Source organism: Microtus oregoni, unplaced genomic scaffold, assembly GCF_018167655.1.
Source record: "Microtus oregoni isolate MIOR12 unplaced genomic scaffold, Mior012 000011F_ref0000422, whole genome shotgun sequence".
Classification (NCBI taxonomy): domain Eukaryota; kingdom Metazoa; phylum Chordata; class Mammalia; order Rodentia; family Cricetidae; genus Microtus; species Microtus oregoni.
This window is the reverse complement of record NW_024543070.1, coordinates 8,684,564-8,698,270: the sequence shown is the minus strand read 5'-3', so window position 1 is coordinate 8,698,270 and position 13,707 is coordinate 8,684,564. Positions and strand designations below refer to the sequence as shown.

The 13,707-nt window shown below is 39.3% G+C and overlaps 1 protein-coding gene across 1 annotated transcript in view; it reads right to left on the bottom strand.

The window, feature by feature from the left end:
- Positions 1-855: 855 nt before the first annotated feature.
- The window catches only part of Ccdc112 (coiled-coil domain containing 112), a 29,133-nt gene continuing 16,281 nt past the window's right edge, over positions 856-13,707 (bottom strand). Inside the window, exons 3-10 of the mRNA XM_041660165.1 lie at positions 12,609-12,730; positions 11,284-11,373; positions 8,692-8,767; positions 7,935-8,325; positions 5,376-5,789; positions 3,635-3,730; positions 2,387-2,505; positions 856-1,954 (exon numbers count right to left, since the gene is read on the bottom strand). Coding sequence (XP_041516099.1) covers positions 1,924-1,954; positions 2,387-2,505; positions 3,635-3,730; positions 5,376-5,789; positions 7,935-8,325; positions 8,692-8,767; positions 11,284-11,373; positions 12,609-12,730 — 1,339 coding nt within the window. The 3' untranslated portion in view covers positions 856-1,923. The remainder of the gene's footprint in view (positions 1,955-2,386; positions 2,506-3,634; positions 3,731-5,375; positions 5,790-7,934; positions 8,326-8,691; positions 8,768-11,283; positions 11,374-12,608; positions 12,731-13,707) is intronic.

Sequence of the window (13,707 nt, the reverse complement as noted above, 5' to 3'; positions counted from 1 at the left end):
GGGAAGAGAAAACCAACTCCACCAAGTTGTCCTTTGATATAGCCCAGCGAATTGTGGCACATGTGGGTCTGCCCCCAAACACATCATGCTTACACACACACACAATTAAAAACAAGCCACAGAGAAACCCTGTCTCGAAAAACCAAAAAAAAAAAAAAAAAAAAAAAAAAAACCAAGGCTGGAAGTAAAGCCCGTGGAGCCTGGAGTTGACATGCTTGGGGCCATAGGTTTGATCCAAAACACCGACACCAAAGATACTGAAGACTGGAACAGTAAGAATTGCATCCACCAGTGAGTGTGCTTGGCTTTGATGCAGGCAGCTGAAAGGTGCGTTTGTGTGCAGTACAGGGCGACAGAAGAAAGGTTTGCTTTCCTCTATCTTAGGTAGCAGTTCATTTCTCTTGAATTCCCTCGTCGTGTATATTCCTCAGTTGTTCCAGATTATTTAAAAGAGTATGGAAAACAAGGAAATAAAATGGGCACTTCCAGTTAAGGATACTTATTGTGCACCAATAACTCTACAATTAGAATCTCTTTCTAAAATTTGGAATCCAAATACTTTGAATCCATATACTTATATAACTATTAACTTTACGTAAGGAAAGATTTAGATCATTAATCCTAGTAATTTCTGGGTCATTCAGTCTTTATGTCTCAAATTATAATTAGAGCCATTTGAAGATAAAATTTATAAGAAGTAAATTTCCTATATTTTATGTATAAATAAAGTTGTAAGTTGAAACCTAATTAAAGTTATGGTGTGGGAGGTCCTTCTGTGTGTTGCTTTTCTTAGTTAATGAATAAAGAAACTGCCTTGGACTGTTGATAGGGCAGTACTTAGGTAGGCAGGAAAGACAGAATTGAGTGCTAGGAGAAAGAAGGACAGAGTCGGAGAGACACCATGGATCCTCTGCCTGAGACAGACACCGTTAGAATCTTTGCTGATAAACCACTGACACATGGCGATATACAAACTAATAGAAATGGGTTAAATTAATATAAGAGTTAGCCAGTAACAAGCTAGAGCTAATGGGACAAGCAGTGTTTTACTCAATATAGTTTCTGTGTGGTTATTTCGGTTCTGGGTGGTAGGGACAAACAAGCAGCCCCAGGCCCTCCTACAAAGTTAGGATAACATAAAATGTTTTAATATGGAAAATTGAAGTGAATTATGTTACAGAATTTTCTAGAATTTCAGTGTACTGTTTAAACTAGCTTATTTGAGAAGAAAGAGGGGTCCTACTGTGGGGCAAGCAGAAGAAAACTGTACCAGCCAGTAGGATACAGAGACACAAAATTTATAAATCTGTGGATCCAGAAAGCCTGAAAGGAAATTTGACACAGTTGTAGGAAACCTGGAGGATGACACCATACTATATGAGTAAGGTCCATGTAGCAAGGGAGGTTATTTAAAATAGTCTCCATATAAAACAAAGCATGCTTTAATCAAATACAAAATATTCATTACACAAAAACGAAACAACTGACAAATTACCATTTTGTTAAACTTAGAAAAAGTACTAAGTTATTGAACAACTCTTTAAAAAAAGACACTTTATGTTTTTGTTACTCAAGCTTAGTTACTTCCAAGTTATAAAAGTTACAAAATTTTGGCTTAAAAAAGACTGAGTCTCCCAAATTATTTCCTAAGCCATGAGAAAACGTATTTAAATAGAATAATGTTTGTAACATAAACCTATTTAAATAACATTCATATTAACACTAGGCCAACATACCCTCTCTGTAGAAACGAAATACTGCCAGTGCTACGTGACACTTCAAACCTCTAAGTTCATACACAGCACAGTAACCAACCTGACTACGCTACTAACATTTAAACAGCAAAGTGAATCACCATCTCCAGAAACAGCAATACTAGCATTCTCATCAAGTGAACAGCAATTGCATTATCCCATAGTCCCTCTAGATTCCTTGTCGCCAGCTTGGAATGGCCCTAAAGAGAAAATGAGGAAAGCCATTATAAATATGCAGGAAGATCAAAACAACAACAACAAAACTACTCATTAAATGACAACTTAACATATACACAGAGTTGGTGAGATGGCTCTGTGGATAAAGGCACTTCCAACCAAACCTGACAACCCAAGGTGGATGGATTCCTGAGACCCACATGGTGGAAAAAGGGACACAAACCCCAGTTATGCCCTGACAGTCACATGTACACCACAGTAACCACAGCACTCACATGACCATACAACACAACATACAATATATATATAATAAGTTAAAAATATAGATATGCTTTATCAATCTGTTAATGAAAATATATATTCAGAAACTGCATAAAATATAAATATGCATAAAACTGCATAAGATAAATCATTTATAAATTTTTAGAAATGACCCCTTTCTACTGTCTTCTCACCTGTGTGGGATATGGAGAAGTGGCCCGGAGCCTGATGGGCCTATCTTTTTGGTTCGTTCTTCCCAGCCTTTGGTAGGTTTATAAAGCCTAGAGGGATCTCTACTGACATTATTTTCAACCTGTGATCAGAAGTAAAATAATATCAGTTAACTTATATGACCTACATTCATGCTAAGAGAAATCTTTAGTGATGCAAAGCAGTGTTAAAAACTATACTTGGCTATTACCCAAACGTGAACTAACTAATGTGCCCAAATGAGCTCCAATTGTGCTTATACCCCTAACATCAATTAATAAACTGCTAATTTATCCTTCCCTAGTTCTCTATTATTTCATTTCTGTGTTAATTAAAGAAATAGACTACAGCTTAGTGTGAGAGCAATAAATAAATGTAGACTAGATAACATCAGTTAAGTCAGTGAGATACTTCATTGATCCCGAGCTGTTACCTATGAAACTAAGCAGCGCCCACAGCTACACAGATGCAGAATGGAGGTTCAGAAAGAAAGACGGGGACAAGACAGAAAATTCAGGGTGACAGAAAAGAGTGCTTCTAAAGTAAATGGCAGAGCTCGAATAATAATTGCTAACAATGTATTAAGTTGTGCTCTGTGGTATGTAAGTATGAAATATAAAGCAGAGAGATAATGAGATATAAGTGGAGTAGATCTGCCCGTCTCCATAAAGTCAAGGGATCAGGACAGTAAGGAAGGAGCCCGGGAAAAGTGTGCTATGCTGCTGGTGTGATTAGAGATTCTCGACTGTAGACTGCAAAGAGCTACGAGAAACCATTTGGACTGCTTTTGTCATAAAGAAATGATAAATATCTGAAGAGATGACTATGCCTGAATATCACATAATTACACGTTATATAAGTGAGGAAATATGTACTTTATTAATGTGAAAAAATTATGCTTATATATTGCTTGAGAAAGTAAGTTTAAAAAGTAAAGGTAAGGGCTGGAGAGATGGCTCAGAGGGTAAGAGCATTGCCTGCTCTTCCAAAGGTCCTGAGTTCAATTCCCAGCAACCACATGGAGGCTCACAACCATCTATAATGAGGTCTGGTGCCCTCTTCTGGCCTGCAGGCATACACACAGACAGAATATTGTATATATAATAAATATTTTTTTAAAAAAAGTAAAGGTAAATTAAAGCAGGGCACAACGGCACACACTTGTGCATTCAAAGCTAGCCTGGGCTGCATAGCAACATCTGTCTTAGAAAAAAACAAAATAGACGGAGTACCTTTTCTTTTAATTTGGCCAGTCGCCTTTGCTTTTCTACCTTTTCCTCTTCTTTTGATTGTCTATCTAGAATTTTCAATTCAAGTTTATGCAAATCCTAAAAAAGTACCAACAAAAAAGATGACATTAAGAAAACAAAATTAACTAAAACTTTTGTTCTTAAGTGTTTGCAATTTAAATTACCTCAGCTGCCAACACTCCTTCAAAGGTGTTTTCTTTCCTTCCTTCCTACATACCAATCCCAGTTCCCCCTCCCTCCTCTCCTCCTGCTCTCCCCCACCCCGACCCCCATCAGCTCCTCAGAGAGGGTAAGGCCTCCCTTGGGAAGTCAACTGAAGGTGCTGTTTCCAAACAAAGGCTGCATTTCCCTGAGTGCAGCCATGCAGACACTTTCTGCATTACCTTCATTTCGGATCTCATTTGCTTTACTCACAGGTTCAGCCTAAACCTCTTAATAAGCAAACTAAACCCATTTACGTATCCATAAAGGGAGGTCTCGGCTGGGGTCTCTCATATAATTTCATATTTTCAAGTTTCTTTTCTTTTTTTAATGGAGCCTGCTTACTATGTGTGTTGGGGGATGAGTAAGCAGGAGATCTTTTGTTACTCAGTAACATTTTTATGTAGAAACTAAGAGAAATGAACTGAAGTTCACACCACTCATCTATTTTTATGTTTTCCTCCGTGCTTCCCTTTATGAATGTTGCTGCTATGCATTACGATGCACATTAGCAATTCATAACATTTTACTCAATGACAGTTACTCTGTTTATGTGTTGTGTATCTTAGAATAACCTTCCCTGTCTTGCTTAGACAACACATTCAACCTGGCTCATAGCCTCCTCGCCTCTTGGTTCGCATGTGTTTTAAAGATATTCAAGTATAATACTCTGTGTGTGTGTAGGAATTGAACCTAGAGCCTCCAACATGTTAGGCAAGCGATCTTCCACTGAACTGCATGCCCCGCAGTACACTGAAGTGTTCATAGCTTCCCCGCAGACACACAGTTGACACTCCTCCATGCCCCTAGTCATTGCTTTCCCTTCTGTTGGAGAACAGCTCTCCTTCCCTGCTCCTTCAAGACTCTAACAGTCTTCTCTCTAACAGTCATAGGTACCAGAGCTATCTCTGGTGAGTTCCTCTGTATTTCCTGTCTATACCTTAATTACAACAGCATTTGTTCTAATTAGTGGTGTGATTAACACCATAGCCCAAAGAAACTTTAGGGGGAAAAGGTTTATTTCAGCTCACAGTTGTAGTTTATCACTGAGGAGAATTAGTGTAGGATCCTAGAGCAGGAACTGAAGCAGAGGCCATGGAAGACCTCTGCTTACTGGGTGCTTCCCCCTGGTTTGCTCAGCTTCTTACACAACCCAGGGCCACCTGTGCAGAGGCAGCACAGTTCACGGTAGGCAGGGTTTAGTTAAGAAAAAGAAGATGCCCCACAGATATGCCTATAGGCCAATCTAATAGAAGCATGTTTTCAAGTGAAGTTCCCTCTTCCCCTGCTTGTGTCAACTTGACAAGAAATCTAACTAGGACACTATCACTTTACTGGCATATATCTTTCCTCTTAAGTATAATTTACTAGAAATTGGGAGTGAAGTGTGCTCAGTTATAAGAGGTCAGCGCAGGTGTGTGTATAAGATGATACGATGAACTCAGTGTCTGTGTAACCAAGCCCGGAAATGATGCTTTCATGACCCACACCTGTAGATTACTCAGGCAGGATCTTTACTCACTCTTTCTTGGAACCTGGAAATCTCATCAGCAGCAGTTTTCCTTTTTTCTGCCTTTTCTGCCTTTTCCTTTATCTCCTTCTCAAGTCTCAGGAACTCCTCCTGCTCTTTCTTTTGCTGGGTGTAACTTTCTAGGAGCAGTTTTAACTTAAACTGCCGCTGGCGCTCTTTCTGCTGCTTCCTCTCTTTCTCCTCTTCTTCTCTGAGCTGGGAAGCATGCTTCATTGACATCTCTATACTTTTCTGCTTTTTCCAAGCTTCAATTGCCAGTTTCTGCTTCTTTCTCTGTTCCTCTTTCTGCTTTTGGTTATCTTCTGGTTTGCTATGAGAAGGCATAGGTGTGCTGTCTGCCTTTTCTTTTAGCTTGAGTATTTCCTCTTTCTTTTGCTGCTTTTTGGTTTTCCAGTTTTGAATAGACTAAAGTTAAACCAAAACAAAAAAACAAGCATGCTTTTGATTAGTCCATGACATTTAATACAGCCTCAGTTCTAGCTTCCAGAAAACATGTTGATTTGTATATCCTGATGTTTAGGTTTTTGGTTTTGTTTTAAATCTGTGCAACTTTTTTCTACTCACATTTTAAAATATTACTGTATCCTGTAAATCTCCGGACCCTGGGCTATTCCTTGGCCTTCCCCTTCAAGCAGGAACCCTCCTCCATCTCTGCCATCATTCTTGGGTACTGCCACTTGCCTCTAATCACCTCACTTGAAGCTGTACTATTTGGGAATCGATCCTGGCCTTGCCATTTATCAGGCGTGAGTCTGGATGAGTCTCTAGTGTAAGCTCTGCTCATCTCCTGTGGTGTCTGAATGAGACTGCCCCCCAGAGGCTCATATATTTGAATGCTTAGTCGTCAGTTGGTGAACTGTTTGGGAAGGATTGGAAGGTGTAATCTTGTTATAAAACATGCATTACTGATCATGGGCTGAGGTTTCAAGTGCACACACCATTCCTAGCTTAGCTCTCTCTGTCCACCTAATGCGTGTGAAAAAAAAAGATGTAAACTCTCAGCTACTGTTCCAGCACCATGCCTGTCTCCTGCCATGCTCCTTGCCCTGATGCATGGACTCTAACTCCTGGAACCATAAGCTACAAATCAAATGCTTTCTTTCATAAGTTGCCTTAGTCATGGTATTTTGCCATGGCAATAAAAAAGTAACTAAGACATCCATAAAATGGTAGGAAGTAATTCTTATACAGGGTTATTGTGACAATTAAATGGGTTGGTGCCTGATATATGATGCTTCAAGATTTCAGGAAAAAAATTTAAAAGTTCTATCTCCAATATGAATATGTAAAGACTATTTAAAATTCTAGCAACCTTTACATATAATATGGTACCTACTAATTTTTCAGTCCCCATCCTGGTCAGGAAACTATTTCCTCATCTTTCCTTACAGTGTATCATTCATTCATTCATCCATTCAATACATCCTACACAGAGAAATAATATGAAAAGCAAAGCTATAGGATTAAGAGATGATTAGCAGTACCATCTAGACAGTGCCATCAATATGCCAGACCTCAAACATCGCAGGAATTTGTGACAGAATGAACTTCTTCCTTACAGGGCAACTGACTGTCAGACGATCACCTTATCTCATGCTAGGGTGGTCAGGGTTTACAGACTGGAATCCAGTCCATGGGTCAGCTTTGAGTGGCACAGTTCTGGGTGAGATGCAGCATAGACACTATACAGGGCATCCTAGGAATGTTGTTAGTGAAGGCCCCAGGGGACCACTTATTTGGGGGTTGGCAAGAAGAGGTAGCCTTTAATCTAGGAATATTCTGTAAGTCACAAAAGGGATGGGAAAAGGAGATATACATAAAAAGAGAAGGTATTCAAAGGTACTCTGTAGGGCCCTGGTCTCGCTTATTTCTGGGGTGCATCACGGGGACAGTTTATGATCAGCTAACTAAGCTTCCTGTCTGTTTCTGTGCTCTCCCTGCCCCGCCTGGTGGTTAGCTGCAGGGCATTTACTCCATTGTTAATATGGTAATTTTCCACCTGTATGGGCGGAGATCCTTATGCAGCAGTTAGGTACAGAAGGATTTCCCCAAGTCTGAATAAAGGGCATTCGGCTAGTCTCCTTTCCAATGACCCTGGTCTCTCTGTGTGTTCTTTCAATCTCCAGGCCCTTGCTTGACTAGCATTCGGTACAGTGGCGCGGGAACTGTACCAAGGGTGTAACACAAAATCGGGTGTTACAGTACTCCAGAGCATGTCTGATTATCATTATTTATCCAAAAGACGGGCTACAGTAAAAGTGTTTTCCCCTAGAAACTGAGGAAGCCTCTTCCTGCTGTCTGCATAGCTCTGAATCCGTGCCATCCTGGGAGTGCAGACACAGTCTGATGGGACACTGTGATTGTTTGTGGTGCTGCAGCTGCGGTTCTACCATTGAGTACAAGTCCCTATCTATTCAACATCTTGTCTTCATCTGCTCTACCAGCTCCTGGGCTGACTGTATGCTGTTGTGGAACACTGATGACTCAGTTGAGAGTTCTGCAGTGCCTGGCACACCCACGGTGCACAAGAGCTGTTGTAGCTACTATTACCTCTTTTTTCCTCTCCTCTAGAGCCAGGAACTTCTGATACCACTTCTCGTGCTGCTCCACTTCACGCAGCGTTCTTCCCGGAAGGTGCTCCACAGCCTCCTTGATGAACGCCGGCTTCCCCTTATGTTTGCTCCTCACTTTCACAAAGTTCTGGTGGTCAAAGTCGTCCCAGCCCCCCTGTCGCCCTCCTGTTTGCTGAAGGAATTTTTCAAACTCCACAACTTCTTCTGGCAGAGTACTTGGTGCCACTCTGTCTACGGGGACTTTGCTCGAGAGCGCTCTGAAAGCTTTCTCTGTTTCTGAATTTCCCAAAGCCCAGGAGTCAATTCTCCTGGAGATGGCATTCAGCTCATTATTAGTTGTTTTCTCTTCTTGAATAAGCTCTTCATATCTAAAATTAAGAAAAATGAAGTGTGAATAACATAGCAACCAATCCATATTAGCCCTTCACTCCCCTAAAAATTTAATTATCCCTGACTCTGCTTCCTCTCCCCTGTTGACATTTCCAATATTAATAATAATATTCATATCTGAGTCTTAAAAGAAGTGTTTCCTCAAACATGAACAGTCTTTCAAACTTTCGAGATCTTCTAGTGCACAACATGAATGAAAATTTGTTTTAAGAATGGAAGGCTGTCTAAACTCTAGGACAGAAGATAGACTGTAAGACTTGTAGTACATTAATAGGTGACAACCTAAAAGTGAGTTATTAGAAAACCAAGGTCAAAACTTTAGATTAAATGAGTTTAAAACATACATCAGTCTCTGTTCTTCTTTAAAAGTGTTGATTGCATTTTCAATTTCTTCCATCATTTCTCTGAGCTTTTCAACAACTGCAAAAAAAAGTCATACTTCAATATAGCTGGTTAATAATTAGGAGAAAATACAGACTGTCCCTAATATAAAATCATTTCTTAACCTAAGAAATTAAGAAAACTGCTCACAAGTATATTTTTGTGATTACAATTTCTTATTAAAGGTATTATCCTATACACCCATTATTAAACCCTATAATCAGTATTACTTTTATAAGAATTATTTCATACTACACATACTATTGTTTGACTTGCAAATTTTTTGCAATGTTTTGGTTACAAAAATGTGGACAGCCAGGCACAGCGGTGCACACCTTTAATCCCAGCACTTGGGACATGGAAGCAGATCAATCTCTGAGTTGGAAGGCAGTCAGAGCTACATATTGAGACCCAAAAAAACAAAAACCCAAAAACCAGTTATGCTTAACTTTGCATATATGTACTATTGCTGCTCTTTTTCTGTGGCCATATGTGGTATTTGATTATCTAAAACCATCTGATTTGTTTAATTTTCCTGTTGATGAGCCTTTAAATATGCACAATAGTAAAGTCCTTGCGTGTGTGTGATGGAGGTGGGTCATCTATCTGTTGCTTTCATTGGTTAATTAATAAAGAAACTGCTTGGCCCTCTGATAGGGTAGAATTTAGGTAGGCGGAGTAAACAGAACAGAATGCTGGGAGAAAGAAGTCGAGTCAGGAGTCTCCATGATTCTCCCACTCCAGACAGACGCAGGTTAAGATCTTTCCTGGTAAGCCACCTCGTGGGCTACACAGATTATTAGAAATGGGTTAGATCAATATATAAGAGCTAGCCAATAAGAGGCTGGAACTAATGGGCCAACCAGTGTTTAAAAGAATACAGTTTCCGTGTAATTGTTTCGGGTGTAAAGCTAGCCGGGTGGCAGGACACAGCCCCGCTGCTCCTACAAACTAGCCGTGTGGGCGGCCGGGTGCCAGGAACGTAGCCCACCGCTCCCACTACTGCAGAGTTCATCAACATGTGTGTATGTATGTATGTATGTATGTATTTATGCATGTATGTATGTATTTAAGCATGTCCAAGTAAGTATTTTGAAAATATGACTAATAAAACTTGAAGTAATTTCTGACTAAGGAAAGTCTCTGTACAGTATGTTAGGCTCACCCCTCTGCAGTGCAGACTCATTCTCTGCATAGCTGCTGACCCGTTCTCACTGCCTTCCTCTGTATACTTTAGATCACTTCCAAAGGAAGGCAAGAACTGTCACTCTAGCTGATATTTTTGTGGTTATTAACAAGCATGGACATTTGTTTCACCTGAGTTTTGTATTTCTTTTGATACCCTTGTGCCTTATAATCTCTGTCCATTTTCCTATCACTGTTTCTCTTGGTTGCCCTAATTTGTAGACATTTTATATAGCTTATAAATATTCAATTATTAAATTACATAAGTAGATATACTTTTCTAATGTCTTTCACCAATACTTATAGGTTTGAGTGTTTTTAAAGTAGTCAATTATGGTCCTTTTTTCTTTAGATTTTGTTCTTTTTTTAAAGATTTATTTATGTATTAAGATTTTATTTATTTATTTAGATTTTGTTCTTTTTTTTAAAGATTTATTTATTTGTTAAGTACACAGTGCTCTATCTGCATGCATGCTTGCAGGCCAGAAGAGGGCGCCATTTCTCATTACAAGTGGTGGCAAACCACCATGTGATTGCTGGGAATTGAACTCAGGACCTTCAGAAGAGCAGGCAGTGCTCTTAACCACTGACTGAGCCATCTCTCCAGCACCCTTGTTCTTTTCTTATACAACTGAATATTACCAAATAGTTGTTACATGTTCCCTCCAGCACGTTATGGCCTCACTGAATGTAATGAATACTACCCGTTCTTTCCCCCTTTCCAGTTTTATACTTGCCGTACTCCAAGCACTGCACCTGTCCTCTAGAGCACTGTTCATTCCATCCTGCCCCAGACCCACCAGAAGGTCTGTGAGCGCCACTGCGCAGAACGAAAGCTCGGAGATCTAGTCATTTCCCTAAAATGTCCTAACCAATAAATGGCAGGCCACGACTTTGATCCAGTATATTCTGAGTACCAGTCAGGAGTGAATTTTGAAACAGAAGGTGAGGGTGTGAATTTTCCCCTCTCACAAATTAGCATTTGTCCCAGTACAGTCAAGCCATTCTTTACATATTTTAAATACTTTTGAAAGATATTTTTTAAAAAAGCCAATGACAGGATAAGCAGGGTAAGGGCTATGAATTGAGAAGTCTTTTTTCTACTTAGATGCCTAAATCTGAACCTTCCTATGCCAGTGTTCCCACCTCATGGTGTCTCTTCCCTAATTTATAACGTTAAGGACTGAATGGCAGTTTAAAGGCTGAAAATCCACTTTTCCACTCTACACTTACTAATTCCTAACTAATGAAGTAGGGCTGGCTCCACGATTGCCAAATGAAAGACACACTTAGAGAAAAGCATGCATGTTCTCATGCACCAGCAGGAAACAGCAATATAGAAAAGAGAATCTTATATTAACTTTTCTTACAATCAGGCGTGGGCTTCACGTCTTTCAGCTGGTGCTGAAGTTTCTTCACATTGTTATGTATTTTGGCCAACTGTTGCTGGATCTTTGCTCCTGTAAGGAAAAGTCCATACTTTAATTCTGTGACAAGTGTAGCTACACTTAGGCTTCTGCAGATGAACCCATACAGTCCTTAGTGAAAGACAGCCAACTAAACAGCAGCCATTTATGTCAGAACATCTGGACGTCAGGTGTTGCTGCTCTCAATAAAGCATGACACTGTAAACCCGTGTCATGGAGATGCATCTGTCTTTCCTTCTATGGAGACGGACTTAGGGACGATCATTTTAAAAGCATGCCAAGTAACTTAGCTTAACACGTTTTATTCTCTGTTTTGGTTTTGTTTGGTTGGGGTACTTTTTGTTTGTTTGTTTGTTTGGTTTTGGTTTTTTATACAGGGTTTATCTGTGGATTCCTGGCTGTCCTGGAACTAGTTCTGTAGACCAGGCTGGCCTCAAACTCACAGAGATCCTCCTGCCTCTGCCTCCTGAGTGCTGGGATTAGAGGTGTGACCCTATATTTAGAAAGAAAAAATCACTAGAATTATTTTAAGTGTGATAAGACAGTATCAGGAGCAGTTTAATCTCTACCTAGCAAATCAATGTTTTTCTTTCTTTTTGCAAATCAATATTTTAAAGCTTAGTAACGGCCATTATTTTTTTCCATAAGCAATAAGTAGCTTTTGTATTATAAGGATTTTTGCAAAGTACAGACTCTACTCTACAAGGTATTCTCAGCCCCTATGATAATGATTAATCTACATAACAAACAACAGCACCTTCACTGTACAAGCTGTAAGGAATTCTCCTGTATTTCATCTCAGTATCAGATGCAGTTCTCTGGAGGGAGGTAGCAACTGTATGTAGGCTTTAGAAGGTTGACAAGGAAACTTGGGCTTGGGCATGGCCTGTTCTTACCCCTTTGTATGGCCAGTGGTGTTAGCTCTGACTCTACTGTTGTTTACTGGGTCTAGTACTAGCAGTCAGCAATGCCAGGGTTATTGATGAGTTAGACCCAGATAGCACAGGGAATGAAGTATTTTAATTTTTTAAATATTAACAGCTTTTGCTGACTTAATTAATTCAGAATCAAGTCTAACCTATCAATATGGAAGAAAACAATTCAGTTAGAATGAACTTCAAAATAAAATAAATACATGTCCTTAAGAGACAAACTTATCATCAGTCATGTATCTCCACTGAACAACAGTCAATGCACAAGTACAACACAGATCACCACTAGTCTTCAGGTCACTCAAAAGTTTGTAATTCACCGCGAACCCAACTTACTCTCTATCTTCCTGCTGTTTATCAGTTTGTTCTCCAATTCTTCCAGCATGCTCTGCTCAGTTCTGAAGTCCCCTCTTTGGTTGTAGAAATGACTGTGTTTATCTTTTTCTATAACAATAACTCTTTGAAAAAAGAAACAGATGGTAGAAATATGAATTCAGTATATTTTAGTTGTTTAAAAAATGAAGATATTCAAAATAATTAGTATTTTATATTCAATTCATTTAAAAAGGAATATAATTACTTAGACTAATAAGGTTAAGGGGTCAAAACATTATCTAACTTTAGCTAAAATTGGCCTTAAGTCCAATTTTAACCAATTATAATTTAAACTATTACATATTTCCTTTGAAAATACAGAAACCTTTGGCTATGAGGTTGTTAGTTACTGTCCTCAAGAAAAATCCAAATATCCTACTAAGGAGGCTTTTTTTTTTAAGTTGGCAGAGAAATCAATTTTCTCAATGTTTGTTTTCCTTCTCCCACAAGTTATTTACCCTAAATATTAAGAACACCTAAGTATTTAATAGTTACCCTCTAATCTTGAATCTAAAGCAGCAGGATTGTCTCTAGCCCATGGCGTCATCGCACAGAACCTGAGAGGCAATGCTCTCCATAGTTTCCCAGTGCGTTCCGCCTTGCAGCACAGAGAAAGGTTTATACTGACAGCCACATTGGGAGAAATGGGTGAGATGGAGCAGGCCCTGCGGGCTGCAGGCTGTCTCCGTGCATGTGTGAGAAGACGTAAGGTAACGGAGAATTGCAAGGATTTCATCTACATAACAACTCTAACAGACAGAGAATGGCTACCAAAGCCCTGTTAAGGCTGAGAATCCTAGCAAGGTCTTATTGGGTACCAGAGACATCACTGTGACCCAAACAGAAATGTCTGCTGTGGATACAGGATATGTGATGATAGTTAGTTACATTTTGCTACTCATGGACTAGAAACATTAACAAAGATTTTCAAATGTACTAATATTGTGATACTGTAGACAACAGTGAATGTTCAGTAAACACTGTTTAAGAGAAAAAACATGGACTGTATGATATAAAAAATTGAAATAAGTGGAAATCTTATAATATACAGAATGGATCT